We start from the raw sequence: 26,995 nt of genomic DNA on the forward strand, positions 1-26,995 counted from the left end.
TGGGTCTATTAGAATGGAAAGAGCAGACATCAACAAGAAACGACTATAGTAGCACTTATCTCGTGTTGGATGAGAGCGTCTTGCTAAAGCAATTAGAATAGTGTCTGGCACCTTGCAAGTGCTCAATAAATGAGTGCTATTAACCTTTCATATTACATTTTTATTTCTTTGTGAGCAGACTGAATTTGGCTTTTAAAAATCTAATATTAATTTTACTCTTTGATAAGAGAATTTATAATGCTTTGCTCTATTCCCAGAATTTCCACTTACTAACTGATTCTGTCATCTTGTTTTATAAACTGTTGGCTATTTTATCTTCTTTTGAATTTTCTAGATGCTGGTTTTTTTTTGCTATCTAAGTGTATATATTTTCTTATCTTTCAGTGATTTCTAAAGTATAATTACTATTTTATAGTTTATAAATGGCTAAATGTAAAAATTTTTTGAGCTTATGCATTTATTTCTAATCTCTTTAAAAATCAGTTTAGGAAAGAATTGGTTACATGTTAAATGGCTGTTATTAACATTGTTTTGTGATAGAAAGCACCTTAAAACCTATTTGTAAAACAAGGAAATATATAAGTAGTGCACTGAAATGAAACATGAAATTCAACTTTTTGGCAGATATTATCTTAAATTGTTAGGATAAATTTACTTAAAAAGTGGTTTTCATTAACATTTTCTTCTATTTTTTTTCCTATAAATTTCTACATGGGACTTTATTCATATAACAAAATATACTAAATACTAGTAAATGAAAAAGTGACTCCTTAAGATGTAAAATATTCAAACTAATAGCGATTTCAAATCATATGGATTTTTCCTATCAATATGTTAATACAAAATATACATTTAATTAAATTATAGCAAGCAATTAAAATCAGTGTGGGAATAATATAGAGGAAAAATAATAAGTATAGGGTAATATACTTACCTCATGTGACATGAAGACAAGACACACTTACATTTTCTCTGTCCGACTCCTTGATATTTGTTCATAAGATCCTGGTAATTAAAAAAAAAGCTTTTGGTTTTGTTTTTAAAGGTGGCTTAGCTTCTTCTCCAGGAATTCACAAGACCAGAATGTTCCCATGTTTCTTAGCATCTTGCTGTCCCCCTCCACACTGGTTTTCTTTCTCATTAGGGAGTGGCCAGTGTCTATTTCCTCTCCTTTGCTAGCAATCTAGTGCCTCACTGCCATGACACTCGAGAAAAGGAAATATAATGATAGCTTTTCAAAAGGACACTTTGGGAAAGGAATTCTATGCAATGAAGACAACAGTTGACATTATCATGCTCAGAGCATTCCCAGGTTTTTTAATACTTTCCCTTTCAATAAGCAAATGGTCAGGATTTCCCCAAGACTGAAGGTACTCTTATTTTTCATTCAAATTAAAATATGTGCATCAAGAGAAAAACAAAAATGATGGTTTGCCTTCAAACTCAGCATTCCTTTTCACTGTTTTCATGTAAAAGTATGGGTGTGCAGTCTCAAGCATAATAGTATGTTAAATGGACAAGAGGCTGAGTTTAAAGACATCATCAATGGTGGCCTCATCATTTTTCATTTCATCTGCTTTTTGCTGAAGTCCGGAAATCTCTACTATGTGATGAGATGTGGTGTCCTTATGAAGCCTAAGAGAATGTGGGAGAGATAAGACATTAACGTAATGGCCTCTGTCTCTATATTTCTTTACAATGGCACACATGTAGAAAGTATAAAAGGTCAGGTATTTCTGAAGTGACAACGTTGATGATATTTAAATAGGATAAAAATAAACAAAGGAGTAAATGTAGTTACTCTGCTCTCTGGAAGAGACTGGGGCTAGGGGAGTGACAAAGTAAAGCAATAACACTGCAAACCCTCTGCCATCCTCTCTGGACACCAAAGGAAGAGACTTCCTGAGAGTGGATGGTCCTTTGTGTCTGAGGAGCACGTTGGGGGCCTTTGCTGTACACAGCATGCCCCAAGACAGTCACCAACAGAGGGAAACCAGAGCTCAGCATGCAACTAAAAATATACAGCCAAGCTCACAGGAAATATTCTGTCTAGAGATGCACATTTAGGAGAAATATGCAGAGAAGTGACAGTTCCTTTAAAGGCAAGAACCCAAGATCAACTGTAAAGAGATCACACGTCAATACCAATGAATAATGAGTCTCAGATTGTCTTGACGGAGGCTTTCTTACAAAAATATCAGATTAAAAATACCACTTCTTATACTTTATCGAGAAGGAAATGGCAACCCACTCCAGTATTTTTGCCTGGAGAATTCCATGGACAGAGGAGCCTGGCAGGGTACGGTCTGTGGGTCACAAACAGTCAGACATGACTAAGCGAATATCACTCACTTGTTATATTTACTCTAAAGTATTGTATTCTGCATGCATTTCTCAGGGAAAATACATGGGGAAGCAATGGAAACAGTGAGAGACTTTATTTGGGGGGGCTCCAAATGGTGATTGAAGCCATGAAATTAAGAGATGCTTGCTCTTTGAAAGAAAAGCTATGACCATAGCTTTTAGCTATGTTTAGCTAAAAGCTAGACAGCATATTAAAAAGCAAATGTTACTTGGCCAACAAAGTTCCATTTAGTCAAAGCTGTGGTTTTTCCAATAGTCATGTATAGATGTGAGAGTTGGACTAAAGAAAGCTGAGCACTGAAGAATTGAAGCTTTTGAACTGTGGTGTTGGAGAAGACTCTTGAGAGTCCTTTGGACTGCAAGGAAATGAAATCAGTCAGTCTTAAAGGAAATCAGTCCTGAATATTCTTTGGAAGGACTGATGCTAAAGCTAAAGCTCCAATATTTTACCTGATGTAAAAAGCTGACTCATTAGAAAAGACCCTGATGCTGGGAGAGATTGAAGGCAGGAGGAGAAGGGGACGACAGAGGATGAGATGGTTGGATGGCATCACCGACTCGAAAGACATGGGTTTGAGCAAGCTCTGGGAGTTGGTGATGGACAGGGAAGCCTGGTGTGCTACAGTCCATGGGGTCCCAAAGAGTTGGACATGGCTGAGTGACTGAACTGAACTGAACAGTATTCTGCAAACAAAATTCCAACTTAAATGTATTTCATACACTGAAACATTATATTTTTGGCAACCTATGGATTATTGGCTATATGTTCACTCCCTAAATCACTTAAGAAAACTGATTATTTTATAATAATAAATTACAATAACAATAATAAAAACATAGACTGAGCAATTTCATTTCTTTGTCACATCCCATATCTGTACAATCTTGAAAAGCAGGTTATCATTCTCATTTTCCTAATAGGCAAATTGAAAATCAAGTCCTTTAATAAGAAAGTGACTAAAATGTCTTTCCAACCTTGGTCACCCTGGTCTGAGTCCAATCCTTGTTACTATATTATGCCTAATGTTGTCAAAGTAGTTCAATGAAAATTACTCATTTTGTTTTAAGAATACAGTTTCCAATATCCATCAGAATAAAACGCAGCTGCTGCTGCTGCCCCAAAATAATCACATCAAGTGGGTTGAGGCAATATTGGTCATTCACATGACCGAAAAGGCAGAGATCAAAATTATTTAGAAAATCTAGGATAAGATATCTCATGACATAGCAATGTTTGAACAGTGCTCTCAAATAATCATGCTTGCAAAATGAATGCACGTCCAGATTCAATCAGTTGTGAGTCTATAAATCTCCTATTCCTGGGTTTGCTCTCGTGCCTTTTCCTGATGTCACTGCAGTTACCATGAATTCTTCAAGGTTACGTTGATCGTACAGTTGATATTGCTGGAAGCTGTGTTTTGAATGTGCAATTTTGGCTCATTAATGAAGGAGCGTCAGCGGGTCATTGCCAGGGAGCAGTGAAACTAAAATACAACTAAGAAGGCATCCCAGAACATGAACTTGCTTGAATCTTCAAAAATCATCGAAAGTGCCAAATAGCCTTGACAGTGAGCCTGGCATTTATCGAGCACTGCTCTTTCCAACACTGCAGTAAATACCTTGGGGGATATAAAGACATATAAAGCATGTAGTAAAGGAGCTTACTAGCCAGGAGTGTAAGACAAAAATTAAATACATAAAACAATCATAGAGCAAAGAGTAGCAGTTATAATTAATTGCTCAATTTTTTGGTATGCTTTAGAAGTATATCTATAACTCTTGATGAAGTATGCATGATCGTGCAATAGGAGACATATTTCCATGTCAAAAAGTTGCAGAGGTAACATTGCTTCCCAAAGAGTTTGTTTATATCAAAGAATTTATTTGTTTCCAAATGAATCCGTTTTATTATCACCTGAGGAACTATTGGAAGCAAGCAGTCCTTAGAATTGAGCCCAGTGAAAAGAGTGCACTGATAAATTTTTTCTAGCCCGTTGGCACATCTGTTCTGCCCGTATAACATGTGACAGCAGGATTCAAGACCATGCTCCAAATCCCTCCCCTTCACATGGACACAGGCAAACCTAATGTAGGGGCGGGCCGAATCTCTGAAAGCTGTGAGGTTGCTTATGTGTGTGTGTTGGTGCATGCTCAGTCGTGTTTGATTCTTTGTGACTTCATGGACTGTGTAGCTCACCAGGCTCCTCTGTCCATGTGATTTCCCAGGAAAGAACACTGGGAAATATTCGGTTGCCACTTTCTACTCCAGGGGATCTTCCCAACCCGGGGATTGAACCCGTGTCTCCTGCACTGGCAGGCAGATTCTTAACCATTGAGCCACCTGGGAAGCATGGTGAGGTTTCTTGTTTTGCCCTAGAATTAGACACGGAAATAAAACACACATCTTGAAGGAAGTTTTATTTTCATGAACTCTGTCCTTATTCACATAACGTACTTAGGTAATGTGCCTGGAATACAATCCAGTGCTCAATAAACCTTACTTGAGACAACGCATTCTAGGAAATAGTATCAGATTACTATCAGATTTGCACACAATGACTGCAAATGTGTAGATATCTTATGATTAAAAGAAAGGCACTGATAAAATGTAGTAGCTTGGTTTTTAGAAAGCCATTACAATACGAGAAGATGCTAATGGGGAAACGTTATAAGCTGATAATTTGTAGAATTCCAACTTCTAAGTCAAAAGGGCAAAAGTATGACTTCAAAATGGAAATGACAATTTATCACTCAACTGGTAAAACATCTTGGTGCAGTCCTTGGATCTGTTATTAGTTTGGATTATGGATTGAAGAGAAGGGAAACCCTTGGTTAGTTTAAGAAAAGAGGAAAGTATAGAGGCACTTGAGACTGCAATGGGGCTTAGGAAACATCGTCTTATATTTTCTCTACCTGTAGAAGGTCTGGAGTGTGTGTTGAGTGAGCCAGTCTGCAGGACCCAGCACAGAGCTCCGTGTAATATGTATAGTTAACTTAAATTTAGGTTACTTAGAAACTTGACGTCTAAGAATCATTTACAATTTTTAAAATCATTTTTCTATAAAGGTTAACTTTTGCTTATATCTCCAATAGCAAAAATGAATGTACAGAGTTTTTGTTCCATTAAACATTCGTTGATCTAGAAGATATTAGCTAATATTTCATTTTGTGATTTGAAGGGAAACAAAGAAGAACTGAATAAACTTTCTTCCTTTGAGATGCTTCCGTAGAAGAGGTGTTGAATTTTGAACACTTTGATAATTAGTCTCATGTAACTTTGTAATTGATAGTTATGAACTTCATGGTGTTAAATTCATGTGTATTTACTTTGGAATGTATTAATAGTAGAATTCTTCCCATTGAACATATGATTTTTGTATTGGCTTATAGTTAAGTACAATGTTGGGTTAGTTTCTGCTGTACAATGATGTGAATCAGCTATCTGTATACATATATCCCCTCTCTCTTGACCCCTCCCCCTGAATATATGACCTTGGATATGAAAGTTGGTGGAGATGTTTTGGAGGGGAAACAAAACTCATTTTCCTGGGAAATAGGTAGTCAGACCATGACTTAGATAACTCTGGCTGATTAGTGAAGAACTGACTCATTGTACAATTTGTGAGTTCCTTGAATGAATTGATGTTTACTAATTTTTAATCACTAAACAATAGATTTTACTAAATATTCCAATTATTATCCCCTGCTTGAATTTTAAAAAACAGATCAAAATTAAATCTGTGAAGTATGGAAGTCAACTAATGTCTGTTGGCTTTAAAGCTAGTTAAGATGATATTCACCCTAAAGTAATCAGATTCAGGGTCTCTAGCCAACATTTATTAGATTCTAGAATGTATACTAGGTCACCTGGGCCATTCTGGGTGGCAGAATGTGGTAGAATAAAGCTGTAAGCAAAGGGCTCAGCCACACAGAGTGCTAAACTGTCACATTTTTTTCAGATTCTGTGACTCAGTCACCCGCCAAGCAGCAGATTTGTGATGAATAGCACCCATATTGATTTTTCCATAATGGAGTGTAAAAGAAAAATGGACAGGTTTTGTTGCAGGTATTTTCATGGGGTACTAAATTGGAGGATTAGTTGCAAACAGCAGTACTGATAAAGTCTGCTGTCCATCTTGACGGTTGGGTCTTTCTATTAAAATGACACATAAATAACCTATTATATCCCCCACCCATGGAAATTCAAATGCACCTGTCAAGATGATAAAGCACTTGCCTGGAGGGGAGCATTGTTTACATTTTCACTCTATTCTTCAGAAAAAGTGAGATTCTAATTATTTCTCCCACTGTAAATTAATGCTGACTCTGATGGTTAGCATATCTCTATATTGTTACATCTTTTGGAAAGTTAAATAATAGAGCTGATCCATCATGTATTATGCAACGTGTATTTTATGACAGCCTTCTTGGAGCTCTTAGATCTCCTCTCTAAATGCTTATTTTTTCTCTAACTTGTCTGCTCTCTGCCTCTGTCTTTCTCTTTTCTACCCCATGAGAAATCTTTGTTGATACCCAGTTAATTCCAAAATGTGAACTTCCACCTTCTTTACCCTGTTTTTTTCCCTTGTTGAAAAATACACTTATGATTTTCAGCCCACAGTACTTGCTTTTCAATAATCTAAGTCATTTTTAATCTCTTCCTGGGATATATTTCCCATCTGATCTATCGTGTCTGAAGACATATCCTTTGGTTGTATTTAGAGTTTCCACCTTGTAAGTAATTGGGTTTATCTTCCTTAGAAAAACTTCACCCTTTCCTTGTTCTTATTGCTATCTCTTGGTCAGTACTCATGATATTAATTACATTAAGTGATGCCTCTAATCATAAGTTCTTACAACTTTCCCCAACTTACTCCATGTATTTCTCCTTCACCTACTCCTTCTGCCTCATCCTTGTCACATATCCTAATCTCTTCCAAAAAGTGATTTCTTTATGAGTAGAAAACACAAAGGAACACATTGTCTTATGAATGCTTGTGATGTGTGTTAGGTTGCTTAGTCATGGCTGACTCTTTTGTGACCCTATGGACTGTAGCCTGCCAGGCTCATCTGTCCACGGGATTCTCTAGGCAGGAATACTGGAGTGGGTTGCTATGCCCTCCTCCAGGGCATCTTCCCTGACTAAGGGATGGAACTTGCATCTCTTATGTCTCCTGCATTGGCAGGTAGGTTTTTTTGTTTTTGTTTTTGTTTTTAAGCACTAGTGCTACCAAGGAAGTCCATGAATTCCAATAACAACCCAATAATGGTTGCCAAAAATAACTGTAGGTATAAACTTACCTTATGATCTGAATCTAGTATTTTTTTCTGGTTTTCTTATACATAGACTGCTATGTATAGATACTCATTAATCTATTTAGCTATTGAGTACTGTGTTCATTAAACTCTGTGTGTTCACTAGGTGATCGCAGAATAAAAGCATCTCGATGTTAAAGATTCAGAAGATCAGAACAGCTCCCCATTTGAAGAGCCCAACACAGCCATGCCTAGAACTGTGACTGAGACAGGCTCCATGCTTCAGGCGCTCTGCACACAGCTTTCCCAGTTATTCTCTTAAAGTATCCCCTGGGAGTGAATGATTCCCCAATTGCTCTTCTCCAGTTTGTAAATCTTGAGCCAATTTCTAGCGTAATCCTCTCTAATGTCTAGCTCTTCCACAAGTAAATTCCTGTCTGAGTTCATGGTAGTATACTGCAAAATCACTAGGAAACTTAAATTGGATATTTTCAACATAAATACTTTAAAAAATTGGTAAATTCCCTCCCATTGAGCTAAATTAGCTCAATGTTAGCTAAATTAGCTAACACAGTGACCTCCCACTTTTATCTAACCACTTATCTCTTTGTTACTCACCCTCACGCCAAGTTGGGCTTCCCAGGTGGCTCAGTGGTAAAGAATCCACCTTCCAATATAAGAATTGCAGGGTTGATTCCTGGGTTGAGAAGATCCCCTCGAGGAGGAAGTATCAACCTACTCCAGTATTCTTACCTGGGAAATCCCATGGACAGAAGAGCCTGGTGGCCTGCAGTCCATGGGGTAGTAAAGAGTCGCCCACCACTGAGGGCCTGAGCATACACGCACGCTCATTTTAAATAACTGAATAAGTTAGAGAAACTAGACAGTGCTCCGTATCATAAGTCACTAGAAATGAAAATTCACAAATCCAGCCGGCTCATTCTCTTTGTATACAGAGAGACGTGGATTCTGCCTTTAAATGAACATCTAGTAGAATTTAACAACAGATGAGTTTTGTGCTAATAAAAAAAAAATCTTTTCACACAGCTCCTGGAAATATTTCTTTCCTTTAGACTCGAAGTGAGAAGTGCTTGGCAATCATAATCACGTCACGGAAGTCTTGATTTCCTGGCTTCTAAGATGGACATATCAATGTGTCACATTTATGTATTTTGACATCTTGCTCTTTCACATTAGAACAAAGTTGAAAAGAGAAAGTTCTGTTAATAATTGTGTATCATGGTTTGTTGACCTCAAAGAACCCAAAAGACTGGAAGTACTGACTTACATACTGTTATATCCCTCAATCTTGGATTTCTTGTGTATTTCCAACTTAGTTCATTTCCGTTACTGTATTTTATTGTATTTCAGAGGTTGAAATTCTCTTAGAAATCTCAGCATTCAGTAACTTCATATTACTATTTAGGAAAATGAAAAATGAAGAATTTTGCCCAAATGATAAGAATCCGGATCTAGAATCTTGTTTTCATGACTACTGAAGAAGACTGCTTTCCAGAGTTAAGAAAAGATGATAAGCCAAAAACACTGGCAAAGACAGTTGCTTGTTGATATTAATATTAAAATCAATGTTAAAATAATACTATCTCTGTTTACAGATTTTGGGATCTCAGTGTGTATAGTCAATCCAACATTTACATTTTATCAGTGTTTGGGATTTGATCTTGGCCTAAAAAAAGAACTAGAGACAAGCATTTGTTTGATATTTTCTTATTTGCTTTTTTTTTTAAAAAAAAAGATTTTAATACAAATCATGTGCATTAAAGAAGTTCTGGAAGTTCTGAACTGTTTCAAGCAGGAGACTGCCGAGGTGACAGGAATTTGTGGTCAGTATTGACCAGAATGTGGGACACGAAACACTTTGGGAGAAATGCTCTGGGGCTTCCCCAGTGAGTCAGAGGGTAAAGAATCCACCGGCAATGCAGGAGACCCCGGTTCAATTCCTGGGTCGGGAAGATCCCCTGGAGAAGGGAACGGCAACCCACTCCAGTATTCTTGCCTGGAGAATCCCATGGACAGAGGAGCCTGGCAGGCTACAGTCTATGGGGTCGCAAAGAGTCAGACATGATTGAGTGACTAACACACAGAGAAATGCTCTATTTCTTAATATTGATGACTCTCAGTAAATACATTTTTATCTTCAAAGGCATTTTTTTTAAAATAAGAAAAACCACTTGTATGACAAAATATATGACCTGAAAGATGCCTTAGTAATTATTTAACCTGATTTCCTCATTTTATGGATGAGGAAACCAAGACCCAGAGTTCATTAGTCACGGGGAAAGGTGTACGAGACTCCTCCCACCTCTCAGGGTGTTATTCTTTGTAAAAAGAAAACAAAGAGACAGCGGATGTCTCTCTACATCCACATCCTGTCTGAACACTGGCTTTCTATATCCCAGCCTCAGTAATAAAAATCACAAAGCTGTTTAATATACATGTAGGATTTAAAGTGAACATAATTTTCTACTTTCATTGAAATGGACACTTTGGTAGTGTTTTCTGCCCACTTCACAGTTCTAAACTGTCTCTCAGAAAGGCAGTAGAGACACAGTTTAAAAGTCTGCATTTTGAGGTTAGACAGTCTTGTGGCCATATGTTGGCGCTATTATTTACAAAGTCTCATCCTAGATAAATCACCTGATCTCTCTATGCTTCACTTTCTTTGTCTGAAACTTGGGGCAGTAATAACTGCCCAGGTTTGTAATGAGGATTGAAAGCAAGACTTCTTATAAAGTGAGTCATTGCCTGTGTTAAGGATTGTTGTTAAAAGTGCCACTAACTGTGTGGTTTATAAAGCAGAAACATCATCTAAAAATTCTGGATGGTCAGGGTCAAAGTGTTGGCAGGAGTATAGACCTCCTTCTGCGGGCTGTAAGGGAAAAGTCTGTTCCACGATGCCCTCTTAGCTTCTGGTGGTCTGCCGGCAATCTCTGGATTCCCCCTTATAGATGCATTACCCCAGTCTCTCCCTTCGTGTTCACATAGCATTCTCTGTGTGTGGACGCCTGTCTCTGTGTCCAAATTTCTCCTTTTTATACAGACACAGTCCTGCTGGCTTAGGGTCACCCAACTGACTCATCTGCAAAGACTCTATTCCCAAATAAAGATACATTCATAGGAACTGGGAATTAAATCTTCAATAACTTTCAGTTCAGTTCAGTTCAGTCACTCAGTCATGTCCGACTTTCTGCGACCCCATGGACTGCAGCACGCCAGGTCTCCCTGTCCAACACCAACTCTCAGAGTCCACCCAAACCCATGTCCTTTGAGTCAGTGATGCCATCCAACCATCTCATCCTCTGTTGTCCCTTTCTCCTCCTGCCCTCAATATTTCCCAGCATCACGGTCTTTTCAAATGAGTCAGCTCTTCACATCAGGTGGCCAAAGTATTGGAGCTTCGGCTTCAACATCAGTCCTTCCAATGAACACCCAGAACTGATCTCCTTTAGGATGGACTGGTTGGATCTCCTGGCAGCCCAAGGGACTCTCAAGAGTCTTCTCCAACACCACAGTTCAAAAGCATCAATTCTTTGGTGCTCAGCTTTCCTTATAGTCCAACTCTCACATCCATACATGACCACTGGAAAAACCATAGCCTTGACTAGATGGACCTTTGTTGGGAAAGTAATGCCTCTGCTTTTTCAGGGAGACAGAATTCAAGCCATAGCTTTATCCATCCCCAGTTTGCCCCTCAACATCAGCCTGAGTGACTCCTTTAATATTATCTTTTCATTCTGTTTTTTTTAAGTGCATTTATTTGGCCATGCTGGGTCTTAGTTGTGGCATGTGGGATCTAGTTCCTTCACCAAGGATTGAACTCAGATCCTCTGCATTTGGAGTGCTGAGTCTTAGCCACTGGAGCACCAGGGAAGTCGCAATAATGTCTTATATGTTATCCCTCTGTTCAAAAATGTCCAGTGGTTTCACAATTCATTCAGAGAGAAAACCATACTCCTTGATGGTCTATACATCCCTCCGTGCTCAGCTCCTCCCTCGACTCTCTCTGCTCTGGTTTTCTCTCCTATTTCTCCCCTTGCTTGCTTTGTTTCAATTCTTTGGCCTCTTTGCTTTTCCTTGAACCGAAGACAAGTGGAGGCCCCTCAAAGTCATGGTACTTGCTGTTCCCTCTTCTGACTAGGTTGCTGCTGCTTTTGCTAAGTCACTTCAGTCGTGTCCGACTCTGTGCGACCCCATAGTTGGCAGCCCACCAGGCTCCCCCGTCCCTGGGATTCTCCAGGCAAGAACACTGGAGTGGGTTACCAGTTCCTTCTCCAATGCATGAAAGTAAAAAGGGAAAGTGAAGTCGTTCAGTCATGTCTGACTCTTAGCGACCTCATGGACTGCAGCCACCAGGTTCCTCCATCCATGGGATTTTCCAGGCAAGAGTACTGGAGAGGGGCGCCATTGCCTTCTCCATCTAACTGGGCTATTCTCCCACTTATGCACTTGATTTGTACCCTCGCATTATTCAGACATTTATTCAAGTATCTCCTACTCTGAAAGGCTTTCCATGAACAAAATTAAAATTCTAAATCAAATTAGCAGTGAAAGAGCCCTTTATCCTCCTGACTCCACCCACTGCCGATTGATGCCCTGCTCTGTTTCCTTTTTCTCCACAGCACTTTTGATACATTTAGTTATTTGTTTTCCTCCACTAAAAAGGCAGCTTACAAAGAGCACGTGTTTCGTCACTTTGATTCAATTCCATTTTCTGTAATTCTCTGGTGCAAACTAGGATTTCAATCAATAGGTTCTGAGTAGATGGTTGAATGAATGAACTAATGAATGAATGTGTTTCAGACGGAGCCTTTTACATAATGAGTCCTAAATAAGTATTATTTATAATTCTTATTCTTAATTAATCTTTCCCCAAATAGTTACCACTGTGATTAATTTTCTATATGCTATTTTTCTTCTTTCTTTATTCTGCTCTGGAAATTTCTAGCTCAAAGAGAAAACCACATTCAATGAGAAGGTAAGATCTAATGTTCAAAGTAAGTGTTAGTCACTCAGTTTTGCCCGACTCTTTGCGATCCCACGAACTGCAGCCCACCAGGCTCCTCTGTCCATGAGATTTTCCAGGTAAGGATACTGGAGTGGGTTGCCATTTCCATCTTCAGGGAATCTTCCCAACCTAGGTATCGAACCCAGGTCTCCTCCCCTGCAGGCAGATTCCCTACTGACTGAGCTACAAGGGAAGCCCCTTGTTCAAAAGTGACAATGAAATGGATAAACTGAAATGAACACTCTGAAAACCTAGACTCACTGAAAGTCAACAAACTAGAATCCACCTAAAAGGTGAACACCAAATTCTTCCATCCTTTTTTCAAATAAAAAATATCTACCTTCACTTGTGTGGACTTTTTCTCTCCCTTCTAAGTCTCAACACAGAGAAGGTGTACCACAAGATCCACCTATTCTCATCATTCATTCTCTGTCTTGACTCATCCCTTCTCAAACCCTTTAGGATTTTTACTTCTCCTAGGGCATTTAACGGAGAAGGCAAATAGCAACGCACTCCAGTACTCTTGCCTGGAAAATCCCATGGGTGGAGGAGCCTGGTAGGCTGCAGTCCATAGGGTCACAAAGAGTAGGACACTACCGAGGACTTCACTTTCACTTTTCACTTTTATGCATTGGAGAAGGAAATGGCAACCTACTTTAGTGTTCTTGCTTGGAGAATCCCAGGGACGGGGAAGCCTGGTGAGCTGCCATCTATGGGGTCGCACAGAGTCGGACACAACTGAAGCGACTTAGCAGCAGCAGCAGGGCATTTAAGGGTTTCCCAGATGGTGCTAGTGGTAAAGAATCTGCCTGCTAGTGCAAGAGATGCCTGAGACAAGGGTTTGCTTCCTGGGTTGGAAGATCTCCTGAGGAAGGGCATGGCAGCCTACTCCAGTATTATTGCCTGGAGAATCCCATGGACCGAGGAGCCTGGTAGGTTACAGTTCATAGGGTCACAAAGAGTTGGACACGCCTGAAGTGACTTAGCACCCACGCACACAGGGCATTTAAATCTTACTAGTTTTAAATTATAGTTAATTGTACTTTCTCTCACTTTTCTTACTAAATTCTGTTTCATAGAGGCCAAGAAAATGTATTTTATCCTGTCTGTGTTATAGCACCTAGTTTGAATGAGTGATTCAAAAAGGTTTTGAATAACAACAACAACAAAAAAAACCCCTAGTTTTAAGGCACAAATGACACATGCTGATTTTTTTATAGTTGTGAAAAATAACCAGGAAATAACCCCTGTTCCTGTAAGAGGGGGGCATTAAATTAAATACACTCTTTTTTGTTAGTAAACCATCAAAAATTCTACCAACTCTTTGCATGAGGAAAACCTTGGACTTAGTCCATCTTTTCTTGTCTCTTTAGCGCTCTTATAAAAGGTAGGAATGTGATTTTCATTTCCTTTATTTCACATTTATCATCTATAAAATAAAAACAATACTTTTTTTACTTATAGGGTTGTTTGATGAGGTAATTAATTATTGTATAATGCTTTGTAACTCCTAGAGTAAAGGTTTTATGTGCGTGCAAAGGGGTATTATTCCAGGAGAGTTATGACATGGCTCATCCTTGGCTTGTGGGTGGAGTAGGTGGGGTGATGTGATAAGACAGCAGCTGAACAAACTTCACTAAATTAAGAAACAGGGAGTTCAGACTTGCATGGCGGAAATTTGGTTGAGAGCTCACCTCACTGATACTTCTGAAGGAAGGGCTTTAGTGTTGTTGTAAGACTGACATAAAAGGGCAGATATCTCACACATCAATTTTGTAGTTGGAAAAAAGTGAATCAGTTTCAGTAGCTTCAGAGATAAGCATGACAAGACAAAACAAAACAAAAGCAGACTGCCTGCAATATTGAATCCTTTCATATCACATTATCATTTATTCTTTCAGTAAATATCTGTTTAGTGCCTCTTATGAGTTAGACCCTAGTCCCTTTCCTTATGAAGTTTATATTTATGTTCAGAAAGACAGACACAAACAAGGAAATATGCAGTGTATAGGGTTGGAAGTAAGACTTACAGTAACGTTACCATGAAAATAAAGCATCCGTTGTGGCTAAGGGTGGAGGTGCTATTACATATTAGAGGGGCCAGGAAAGACCCCATGCATAAGGTGACATTTGAGTAGCATTTTAAAGGAAAGGAGTGAGCCCATGGGTGGCTGGGAAGACACACTCAAGCGCCATTGTGGAAGCTCACGCAAGGCCGTGTTCCGTGTTTGTAAGTTCCCTCTTGCTGCCACCAACTCTCTCTTCTAGTAATAGATTTTTAGCCAATTTACACAACTTAACTTAGTTTTGGGGAGAATTTGGTTAGCATGTAAAGCCATTATAATTCATATAGTATTGTTCATTTTGTGTGCTAAATTGCTTCAGTCGTGTCTGACTCTATGACCCCATGGACGTCCGCCAGGCTCCTCTGTCCATGGGATTCTCGAGGCAAGACTAATCAAGTGGGTTGCCATGCCCTTCTCCAGGGATCTTCTCAACCCAGGGATCAAACCTGTGTCTCTTATGTCTCCTGCATTGGCAGACAGATTCTTTACCACTAGCGTCACCTAGGAAGCCCAGGTTCATTTTAGTTGACACAAAAATAGTTGGGCAGCTAAGTTTGGGAGTAATTCATCCTGAAAATAAAGGAAAACACACAAACATACACGTAAAAAATATCCTTTCCCCCATCTTCTGTTTGTATTACACTTCGGTATTTTTCTATCACTGGAGAAAATTAAAGTCAAGGATGAGATAAGAACTAAGTATTAGTCAGCAGCATGGTGTGATGAATAGTTCCCTGACAGCAAGGGAAGTCCTCTGCTCGAGTGCCCTTCGCCTTGAAGCAGTGCGTGAGTGCTAAGTCGCTGCAGTAGGGTCCGGCTCTGTGCCACCCCACGGACCTGTAGCCGCCAGGCTCCTCTGGCTGTGGGATTCTCCAGGCAAGAATAGGGGAGTGGGTTGCTGTGCCTTCCTCTAGGGAATCTTCCCAACCCAGCGATCAAACCCATGTCTCTTCTATCTACGGCACTGGCAGGCGGGTTCTTTACCATTAGCGCCACACTGAAGCAGAGGTGTGGGTAATTTTTTTTTTTTTAAAGGGCAAGTGGTCTTTATATTAGTAGGACACTTGACGTTCATTTTACTAGTGATTTAACAGCTTACTGTCTTTAATGGATTTGAGTAAACTTTAGCCAGATCTATGCATCACATTGCAAGCCCACTACCTGTAAAGGAAAAAAAAAATGTAGTCAGATTTCTTTCATTTTGATAACTGGACTAAAACTGGTTGTCTGATCTAAGTGGGTCCAATTGTTTTTCTTTGGTTCTGTCAGATGAGGGACTAAAATATTAGAGCAAATAGATAAGTAACCTCCAAATTCATGCTGTTTTTCTTTTCTCTTTCTGGAATTCAGGAGAAGAAAAGAAGAGTCTTTTTAAAATGCTAAGATTTGGGTATATTGTGCAATTCTCTGGCCTTGATTTATATGTTACAATAACTTTAAAATTAAGTTTTTTTTTCTTGCATCTATGGAAAGTAGAATAGACAGGCGGAAAATACTGCTGGCCAAATCATTATGACTATTTTACATATAAACAATGAATTCATCACCTGTAGGATTTATTAGAGCAGAGAAGTCTTGTCCTTTTCCTTACCTTTCTCCATCTGTCATCCTTTGATTTACTCTCTAGTCCTAACCTTAGATGTGCTGTGGAGAGGTTTTCACCCTCGTGGTCCACTCTTCATTTTGGTAGCCAGCGCTCAGAGGCAAGGCAGGGAGTGGCAGACACAGGGTGATCTATGCTTACATTTACTCTGAAACCCATCTGCCATTTGTTCATATATAGTTGCACTGGTAATATTATTAACATTTGCATACAAGGGAAAACCTTGAGGCTGTTGCTAAAGACCTGTGACTTCCTACTTACTTAAAATGACCTGCATCTTTTTCTTGCCTTTGTTTCTATTCCCAGGAGCTTTGCAAAGTGTTTTAACCAGAAGTCAAGTTCTTTGTGGTTTCCCAAGTGTGTTTTGTAAAAATTGTGTGACTGTAGTATGAGAAACACATATTTCTGATAACAGAGGCAAGATGTAATGTTTGAGGGCTTACCAAAATTAACTATGCCCACGATAACAGAACTCAGTCTCCAATGTGTGTACAACCACATACGGCTCTACATGAGGCTTCCCCACATTGTCTTATTTCTAGCTAAATTAAGTACAGGTAATTTTGTTCAGAAGCCTGGGTTTTTGGCAATGTAACATAGTTTATTACCTTTCTCGAAATTGGTTCAAATTTACTTAAGTACTTGTTCTATACTCCTAATAGTTATGCTAAAGAAAGAAACATCAAGGCATGATCATTTTACTTACCCAATTTATCTGTTGGTAATCTTCTATTGGGCTTCCTTGGTAGCTCAGGGGTAAAGAATCCACCTGCAGTGCAGGAGACCCGTGTTTGATCTCTGGGTTGGAAATCCCTTGGAAGAGGAAATGCAGCCCACTCCACTTCTTGCCTGGAGAATCGCATGGACTGAGGAGCCTGGTGGGCTACAGTCCATGGGGTCACAAAGAGTCGGGCACAACTGAAGCCACTTAGTGGCAGCCGTCTTCTATTCATTCTTTTTGTCTTCTGTTTCAAAGCAACACACAAAATGAAGCAATATGCAGAACTGCTGATATTCATAGGCTGCAAGGAAATAAGAGTATCTGGAGAAAAATGGAAAGCACCATCAAAGGTGTACATGCTTCCAAAGCTTCTGAAGTTATCCCAGGTTTTCATTCCATAGTTAAGTCAAGGTCATAGGTTAGATTCTTATGTGGACTGGCTATGTCTTTGTCTAAACTCTGGGCCCGTCATGGAAGAGGCATCACTTTTATCATTTGGAAAGCCAGCTGTTGCTGTGTCTTTTCTGTCTTCGGAAGAGGAGTTACCATTACACACAAATCTTTGAAATTTTGACTCTTTAATTTACACTGTTAGTCGCTCAGTCATGTCCGACTCTTTGCGACCCCATGGACTGTGTCCCACCAGGCTTCTCTGTCCATGGAATTTTCTAGGCAAGAATATCGGACTGGGTTGCCAGTCCCTTTTCCAGGAGATTTTTCTGACCCAGGGATTGAGGCTAGGTCTCCTGCATTGGAGGCAGATCCTTCACCATCTGAGCCACCAGGGAAGAATTTACACTGGAATATGTGATATTTTGGAGAACGAAATGGCAATCCACTCTAGTAGTCTTGCCTGGGGAATCCCATGGACAGAGGAGCCTGGAGGGCTACAGTCCACAGGGTCTCAAAGAGTCAGACACGACTGAGTGACTAAACCCCACCATGTGATACTTTAGAACTACAGACACAGTCTTTGTCATACATTTGCATTCATTAATTCAAAAGGAAGGCATTGTTTTCTAAAACAAAACACAGCATTTATGGGTAAGATGTTCATTTTGCCAAGACCCACTTTTTTTAACAACATGTTCTCTCCTAAAGAATCGGTGAATAAGATCACTGTCATCAAGGCACAATGTATTTGGATTCTAAGCTTCAAATACACAGGAGACCAACTGGGTCACCCGGTATGGCCTAATTTCCTGACCTGGGCTCTCTCTTGCAAACTTTCCACACTTGGAAATAAAGTGCAAATTTGAGTGGGGAAAGAAAAGAAATCCACTCAAGAGCTGTTGAAAAAAAAATGTATCTATGCAGTAAATCTATGTACCACTGTGTAATTATAATAACATAAACAAATCCACTATAAGGACATTCACATCAGACCTAATTTCATGCTGAACTATTATAATGCAATTAAGAGCCTCATAGTCCTGTTTTAATTAAGCTCTGTTGTGAAATATGCAGCATTTGAACCTGTTCTGACCTGTTTCGCCTACCATTGAATTACCTTCCTCGACTTGTTTTTCTGCTGAACGATGAATCTCATTTAAGGATTACTGTTTGCAGCCCTGGCATCTGGTGGGTTTTTCTGTGCTTTTATGCCTCCAGATCCAGGCCAGTTTTAACTCCTCAGAAATGCCCTATACATGGTCTCTTGACTCACTTGTCTCAAAAGATTTGTTAACTCACCCTGGGCTTTTGTGCAATAAAGGAACAGATTTGATTGGTTTAATGAAAGAGATTTTAGGTGACAGGAGAGTTCACTTGTGGAGCTAACTTCAACTTCTGTAGGGCAGAGTCAGTATCTATTGGCCTATCCTTTTGCAGAAATACTAAGCGAACTCCAATTTTCCACGGATATTACTTAGTTTGCCAACTAGTTTAACCATTACTCACCAGAAAATGAAAAACAAAGGCATCTATATGAAATGCATTTTATAGAATAATCAGATCCTACTTCCTTCTTTTTATCTCTCACTTAACTTTCGGCAAGAATGTCTAGATTGTCTGGTATCTGCCTTAATGAAACCTTCCCTTTCTTGATTCCGATTGCCTGAAATAAAACAGGAAATATTACAGGTGAATGTCTAGCTTGGTGATCAAATATCAAGCCAGTCTGCTGAAGAGCCTGTTACCCAACAACTAGCTTTAAAGAAATAGAGTGAAAAGTCAGGAGAACAGAGTTTCAGGCAATCATGCCCACCCACTTAGATTATTTGGAAATGAGCCAAAGGGCTTAAGAAAAATCAAACGGTGATTGCTTCATCACACCTCACCTCTGTGTCCATCCTCTGCTCTGCCTCTCTTTCAGTTTAGTTCTTGTTATAAAACATCCATGTTCTGCTTCTTTATTTTTTATTTTTTTTTACCTTGTCCTACTTTCTTAACCCTAGGGAGGATTTTAAGAAGGTTTCAAAGCTAAGCATCCCCAATTGCTTCAGGCTGTCTTTGGTTGTAAGTCAGAATATAAAGCAATTACCCGGAGGGTAGGATGTGTTGGTGGCCAATGGGAGAGTGTTCCCTAGATCACCAGGTAACTGAAAATATTCTCTTCAGGGTGAACATCTGGTTCAGATTCTTAACCATTTCTAGTGAGGTTTTATGGGTCACTCTCCCTTTTCCTTTTCCAAAAGGCGTGTACTCGTAAAGCACAAATAATAGGGTTTAACTTGATCCACATGCCACCGCCTCCCTGGTAGCTCAGACAGTAAAGAATCCACCTGCAATGCAGGAGACATGGGTTTGATCCCTGGGCTGGGACGATCCCCCTGGAGAAGGGAATGGCTGCCCACTCCTCTATTCTTCCCTGGGAAATCCCATGGACAGAGGAGCCTGGAGGGCTACAGTCCATGGGGTTGCAAAGAGTTGGACATGACTGAGACCAACATACACATGCCTTGTGGACACGTGTTTGATGATCAGATCTTAAGGACTGCTGGATGGAAATTCTGGAAATGACCACAATTGCTTTAGTATTAGAACTGTATGGTCCAAAAAATAAATAAATAAAGAGAAAAACATCAGTAATTTTTTTTTCTAATGAATCTCCAATTCAAAGAAGCTTGAGAACTTTCTGTGGATATTAATAAAACTAAATAGCTGTAGTAATTCGGATGCTGCCTCTATTTTGATTTTCTATGACAAACGACACTGTATCCTTTTTGAGTCAAGAAAGATGTTTGCAAAGTTCCTGCTCAGACCAAGGATAGACAAATCTTCCCATAGATTCTTTCACAGGCACACTTCACTGAGGAAAAATGCAGCATGCTCAAAAATTCAGAAAAATTCAGAACCGTGTTCAGACACAGTTTCATTCCTCAGCCACACACTAATGCACAAAGACAGTGGTCTCTGCAATCAAACATGTTACCACGTGCTGTAATCAACAGTTACATTGGGTTTAGAGTCAGATCAATTTGGGTTCAAATATCAGAGCTACATGATGATTTGTAGCCCCAGGGGGCCACTGTGATATATACGCCTCTTTTCCCGACCTGAGCTAGTTGAGAAAAACTAAGCAAACACAGGAACCAGACTAAAGGAAATAAAAATGTCAGCCTCATGACTACTAAAGCTGTTGGAAGATCCAGCTCTTGATTAGCAACCAAGTGGGCTTGGTAACTCATTACCCCATAAGGCAGGAGCTGGAAGGAAAGTCATGCTCAGAAGAGGCTGCTCTTGTTAAGACTTGACTATGAACAGGCAGAGGATGTGGGTGCTTCCTGGATCCAAAAAAAAAAAAAAAAGAGAGAAGGAGCAAGGGGGCTACTCTGAGTTCTTGCTCCAAAAACACCAAGGAGGAGAGTGAGAAAAGCTTATGGGTAAATCAGAGGTAGAGGAATAGGATTATTTCTTAGTAAATAGTATCATCATACAACTGTCTTTGGGCAAGTTACTGAATATTTCTGAACCTCAGTTCCAACCTGACAGAGTTGCAACATAAACAGACAAACAAGCGTGTGTATGTGCGTGAACTATCCACTTCCAGGCCTACCACTCAATCACGCTGATTTCCTTTCTAGTCTGGGTGGTGGTGGTTTAGTTGCTAAGTTGCGTCCGACTCTTTTCGAACAAAAGGAACTGTAGCCCAGCAGGCTCCTCCGTCCATGGTGTTTCCCAGGCCAGCATACTGGAGAGGGTTGCCATTTACTTCTCCAAGGGATCTTCCCAACCCCGGGATTGAAGGAGTGTCTCCTGCATTGCAGGCGGATTCTTTACTGCTGAGCCACCAGGGAAGGCTTTCCTTTCTAGTCTATCCAGCCATTCTCGTCCTAGACTCTAGATCAGTTAGGGATGTCTCTGGGTAGCAGGCAATTCACTCCTCTCTTTCCTCAGACTAGAGATGGTTGAGAAGGAGAGGAGGAAGAAGGACCTGCTTTGCACAGTTTACTACCCAAAGTTTCAAGGTTGCTTATGTTCTAAAAAGAATCAGCTTCCAAAGCAAGAGTTGCTCCTTTTCAGACATATGCAGACATCTTCAGAGTCTTGTAGCACGCCCGTGCTGCCAGCGCTGCAGCGTGGGTGTATTTCCTCCTGCATTTCCAGCAGAGAGAGACTTCCATCCAGCAAGGCTCCTGGCTAACTCCTGTATCACCAAGTTCTTCATAGAATAAGCTGAAACCCCTTAGTTCTCCAGGATGTGCCATGCTATTCCCATCTCATTTCTTTTGCGCTGTTTTGCCCTAAGTCTGTCCTCTTACATCCAAAGGCTGGGAGATATCAGAGATGGGTGTGATACTTGGCCTGGAGCTCTTGGAGCCAGCAGGCTTCAGTTCTGCTCCTGGTTTAGGCTTCTGCTGGGATCCTGGCTCTGGGAGGGGCTGGAAGAGCACCGACACCCACCTCCTGATTTGACCTGGGGATGTGCAGTGTCGCTAAACATGCCCACCAGGTGATCACACAGATTAAAAAATAAATACATAAGTGGATTCACGTTCCCATTGTTGCTACCATGGCTTTGACATAGTTTATTAAATGCTTTCTTTAGAAAAACATTTCTCTAAACCTGTCCTGCCTGCTTGCCATGGTCCCATTGCAGTAGCATCACTGGTTAGTGGTACCCGTGCTTGTTGCCACCTTTGAGACGTCTGTCACTCAAAGCTCGCACCTAGCTGGCAACTGAACTCTGGCGGTTCTGTTTCAGAAAAAGAAATCATTGGCTCTGTCTCCAATTCAACTGCCACTCCCCAAATGCAGGCTCTCCTCCTCTGCTTGTGGTGAGATGATCTCCAAACTGTCGTCTTTCTGATCTAGAGTCTGGGACGAGAATGGCACCCTGCCTCTAGCACTGTCACTCTAAAACACAAGTCAGGTGAAGCCTGTCTTCTACTCAGAAAACCTCCAGCCTTCTCCTCTTTATGAATTACATTACGAATATCTTAGCAGGGTATCCTGTGTCTCCACAGTGCAAATGATGTTTCTAGCCTTATATCCTGGTTCTCACACCTGCCCTTCAGGCAGGTCCACTGGGCCATGGATTGGCCCTTGAGCCCACCATGCATTTTGCATCTCAGTGCTGGACACACCCATGGCCCTTTTCATACATTCTGAAATCCCAGTAAGGTTTTGAGACCCAAATCAAACCTCACCTCCTTAGTAAGGTTCCTTCTGGGCACTCATCACAGTTACATTGGCTTTAAGTTAAATGTATACCAGTCTCTTACTGTGAACTTCTGATAGATCCTGAAACTTATCTATATTTTCTGAAAAAACTAACATAGATGGATCCTCAGTAAATGTCGGTTTTTAATTGTATCCAACTTTAGTCTTTTCTTTCATTCAAGCTATTTTAAGACATTTATCACTTCTTTACTTGTTACTTTTAATGTTACTTTTTCATTTTCAAAGAAAAAGCTCACCAGCTAGAATCCTGGGAGTTTATTGTCAACTAGAGACTTGCGACTTCCCTTTCACTTTTCACTTTCATGCATTGGAGAAGGAAATGGCAACCCACTCCAGTATTCTTGCCTGGAGAATCCCAGGGACGGGGGAGCCTGGTGGGCTGCCGTCTATGGGGTCACACAGAGTCAGACACGACTGAAGTGGCTTAGCAGCAGCAGCAGCAGCAGAGACTTGAATTAAATAATAATTGGCCAGAACTTTCCTTCATATTATTTAATATTTCTATATTTTTGAGTGTTGAAAGTACTTGCAAATCATCTTAGGAGTTAACTTCAAGGAATGTGTTTGACGTGAACTTTCTGCCACAACAGATAAATGCTTTCTGACTCAGAAGGAGTCAGTGAAGAAAGAAATCAATTGAATACTTTCCTTTACTTACCTCTGAAATGACTGTAGTATGTAAATAGGAAACCGAAAATTTTAGAAAGCATTTTCTATAGCTCAGCAGTTGCAGGAGAAGATGACAAAGAAATCTGGAGACGAGAAGGTTTATCAGCCTCAAAAAATTTTCTGGAGCAGTATAATCTAATCTTTCATTGCCAGTGTTTTAGACAAGCAATAAAGCAATATCTTTTGAATTCATTCATAGTTCAGTTAACTTTACTGAAGGCCCCACAAGGAATGCTGTCTTTAGACAATGGAATTGTCACAAACTAGAGAGGTATGTAAACAAAATATGCAAAAATCCTGCCCTGTGCACTTCAGTAAAATATATCTTTAATTTATCTTGCCCCCTGTTTTGGTGATGCCAGAGACTTAGCTTACTACAAAGAAACAAAAAAGAGCAAAGATTTATCTTGGATGGAAAAGCACAAACACCCATTCATAAAACCATTCGTAAGCATTCTTTTTTAATCAACACTGTCATTGTCGCAGCCTGCTTGATCTTCCTACTTTGGGTTAATATGGGAGCCAATTACAGCTTCATCTGTGTAGAATTAACTTTACGGAGCACACACCGGGGATTTATCTTTCTTCACTATTTAGATATATGTCATAAAAATATGCCTGGAATGGAGGCAGAGGCATTGCAGATGGCAGAGACTCTCAGATTTATTGTAGATGCATTTAAAATTGGTTCTGCTCTTGCCAGAAGTTAATTAATTTTTCTTTCTTCTTTTCTGGGGCTGGGGGGTTGGGGGGGGGGTCTCTGTGTCTCACTAGGTGGCAGTGTATGATTATATCTGGAAAAAGCATGGTGTCCAGTCCAGCATCTCCAGCTGTGACCTCCAACAGCACAATGAAATTTCTGTGACAGCACTTGGTCCAGGAGGTGTTACTTCTCATGTAGCTGTGTACACCGTTTATCCCAGTGGGTTCCAAGAGCTATACCGCCATTTTCTTAGGCTCCCTAGCGGTGCCATTGTTGAGGTGAGTATACATGAAAAAATTTTAATGCAAATGCCGTGTATGTCGTCATGCATGCAAATATGTGGGTGTATCTTTACTCAATTTTAAAGCTTCCAAATTAATTTGCAAACATATTATAACTGATGCTTCTAATACCATATAGGACTTGAAGATGTATTTTAATGTCTTCCTAAAGAAACGAAGGTACCACATAAGGGAAAAAAAAAATGTTTCTGGGCATAGCTTTTGGAGGAGAGGTGGGAAACAAATTACGTGAAATAATTCGGGAATCTGCCTGATAAACTTTGATTCAGTTAATGTTTGGAAATACCAGCAGATTGATGAAGAAGAAATATGAGTCCATAGATACTTTGATGTGGCAGAAAAGTGCACAGCCCTTTGCTTAAATGCTCTTACACAAAATGAGTGAGATGGTGCAGTTTCATATTTTTTTCCATAAGATAAATCTGAAAAAAAATAAATAAAGAAAAGCCTCCATTTCCTAAATGTTTCAAAATTTTTATAGTAGCATTTGGCAAAGATCTTGGTTATATTTCCTTCTAAAAAGTCAAGGTCTTTTGGTGAGCTGAGTTTATTTGAAAGAAAAAAACAAAAAACCACAAAACCCTCTTACATCGCTTCATAGTCTCAGAATTCAAACTTCCAGGCATGTTGGAACCTGAGGTCCCCATTAGCATCAACAGTGGTGTTGAATCATGAGGTCAGAAAGTGTGTTATTTCCCATTATTTGATGGAGATAAGGGTGGAGGAGCAGAATTCAGATACGTATCACATCCGATTCTCTGGTCTTGCTGGCGTGAAACGCCCTTCGCAGTGGCACAACGTTGTTTGCTAAGGATTTGCAGCATGAGGGTCTTTCCATTCCCATCACACTTTCCCTGTGGAGTTTAGCTATAGCTGTTTCTGTTATGAGGTTGATGAAAGTATGCCTTCATAAAAATCCCTTTGACTATAACCTTGAAGAAGTTTCTAACTGTCTAGAGCTCAGCCTTGCAGATTAGCATGCTTCTCCTGTCTACAAAACCCAGCCCACAACGGTATTTGGTACTTGAGTGACTCTCTCAGGCTCTCAGAGAAGCAGAGGCATGCTAGACCCATTGTCTCACCTGCCCTCTCCCTGAGAGAGGGGGGATTGTGCATGTTGTAGCAAGGAAGCGGGTAGGCAGATGAGGACTAGGCCCCATGTAATTCTTTGGGGGCTTTGGATCACAGGCTGCTACTGACACTTCTGCACCCCTGCATGTGCACTAGGCCCTTGGTTTAGTCATTTCCCACTTCTCTGACTCCATCTTTATCTGTAAAACTGGGTTATGAATATTTATGCTACCTGCCTCATAGGGATTTGGGACAGATGAATGAGATAACATTGACAATGTATTTTAGGTCTTTTTAAAAGGGGGGCACTATGCATTACACAGTGCTATGGATCACGCTCATGGCATTCTTGCAGCAAGAATACGGGAGTGGTTGGCCATTTCTGTGCTGCAGTCCATGGGGTCACAAAGAGTCAGACACAACTTAGTGACTGAGCAACAACAACATGGATCGTGCATGATTAAAAGCATTCAACTTTTAAACATTTTTTTCAAATGTAGTACCATTATGCTAAAAATAAGATAACTTCCAGGATTGTGAGATGGGGCAGGAAGTATTATTGACCTACCTGGTTTTGGTTGTCTGGGTTTTCCATGCTGTGGGATTATCTAATGGTTGATTATGTGATGGTGGAAGTGTCTGGACCCCTCTAAGCCTGTTCCCAACTGAGATGTTAACAGATACAAAGCCCGCTTTTCCTCTTTTTTCAGATCCCGGGAAAGGCACAGGGTCCTGCTCTCTCTGCAGTCCAAGCCTAAAGCCCAGCCACCTATTCCTTTACACTTTAGTGTCACCTGTTTTGTCCGCTGTGAAATCCCCTTTGAGAGGATCTCATTTCTTTGCCAGGTGGCTCAATGGTAAAAGAACCTGCCTGCCCGTGCAGGAGACATCGATTCGATTCCTTGGTTGAGAAGATCCCCTGAAGGAGGAGATGGCAACCCACTCCAGTATTCTTGCCTGGAGAATCCCATGGACAGAGGAGCCTGGCAGGCTCTATGGGGTCACAAGAGTCAGATATGACAGAGCAGCACAGCAGCAGCCTCTTTGCAGCTTCTCTTAACGCTTTTTAGGAGTGCCTGTGTGCGCGCTAAGTCACTTCAGTTGTATCCGACTCTTTGTGACTCTGTGGACTATAGCCCACCAAGTTCCTCTGTCCATGGGATTCTCCAGGCAAGAATACTGGAGTGGGTTGTCATGCCCTCCTCCTGAGGATCTTCCCAACCAGGGATTGAACCCGCGCCTCATGTCTCCTGTATCATCAGGCAGGTTCTTTACCACGAGCACCACCTGAGAAGCCCCTTTTTAAGAGTACTAGATCTTATTGTTCTAAACCTGTTTCCAGTACTAAACTGTGTCTCCCAGAGGACAGGAACCATAAAACCATACCAGTCCCAGAGCATACTGAAGACTAGGCAGGTTTTCTTTCAGCCGTGTGACTGCCTATTCAACAATATTCCTGCTTTCTTTTATATCTTGACTCCTTGCAGGCACAGTCAGATCTGTTACTGGCTTTTTGAGCTACAAAACCTGAAATTGGAATGGATTTGAGACTTTTTTGGCAACTTCAGTGGGAAATGAAATCCATGTAT

The 26,995-nt window shown here is 40.4% G+C and overlaps 1 protein-coding gene across 1 annotated transcript in view; it reads left to right on the forward strand.

Annotated features, from left to right (window-relative positions):
* The window catches only part of LOC138098006 (uncharacterized), a 240,996-nt gene extending 216,299 nt beyond the window's left edge, over nt 1-24,697 (forward strand). Inside the window, 2 exon segments of the mRNA XM_068994207.1 lie at nt 24,105-24,311; nt 24,605-24,697. Coding sequence (XP_068850308.1) covers nt 24,105-24,311; nt 24,605-24,697 — 300 coding nt within the window.
* Nucleotides 24,698-26,995: the final 2,298 nt, after the last annotated feature.

This window comes from Capricornis sumatraensis, chromosome 22 (assembly GCF_032405125.1).
Source record: "Capricornis sumatraensis isolate serow.1 chromosome 22, serow.2, whole genome shotgun sequence".
NCBI classification, from domain to species: Eukaryota; Metazoa; Chordata; class Mammalia; order Artiodactyla; family Bovidae; genus Capricornis; species Capricornis sumatraensis.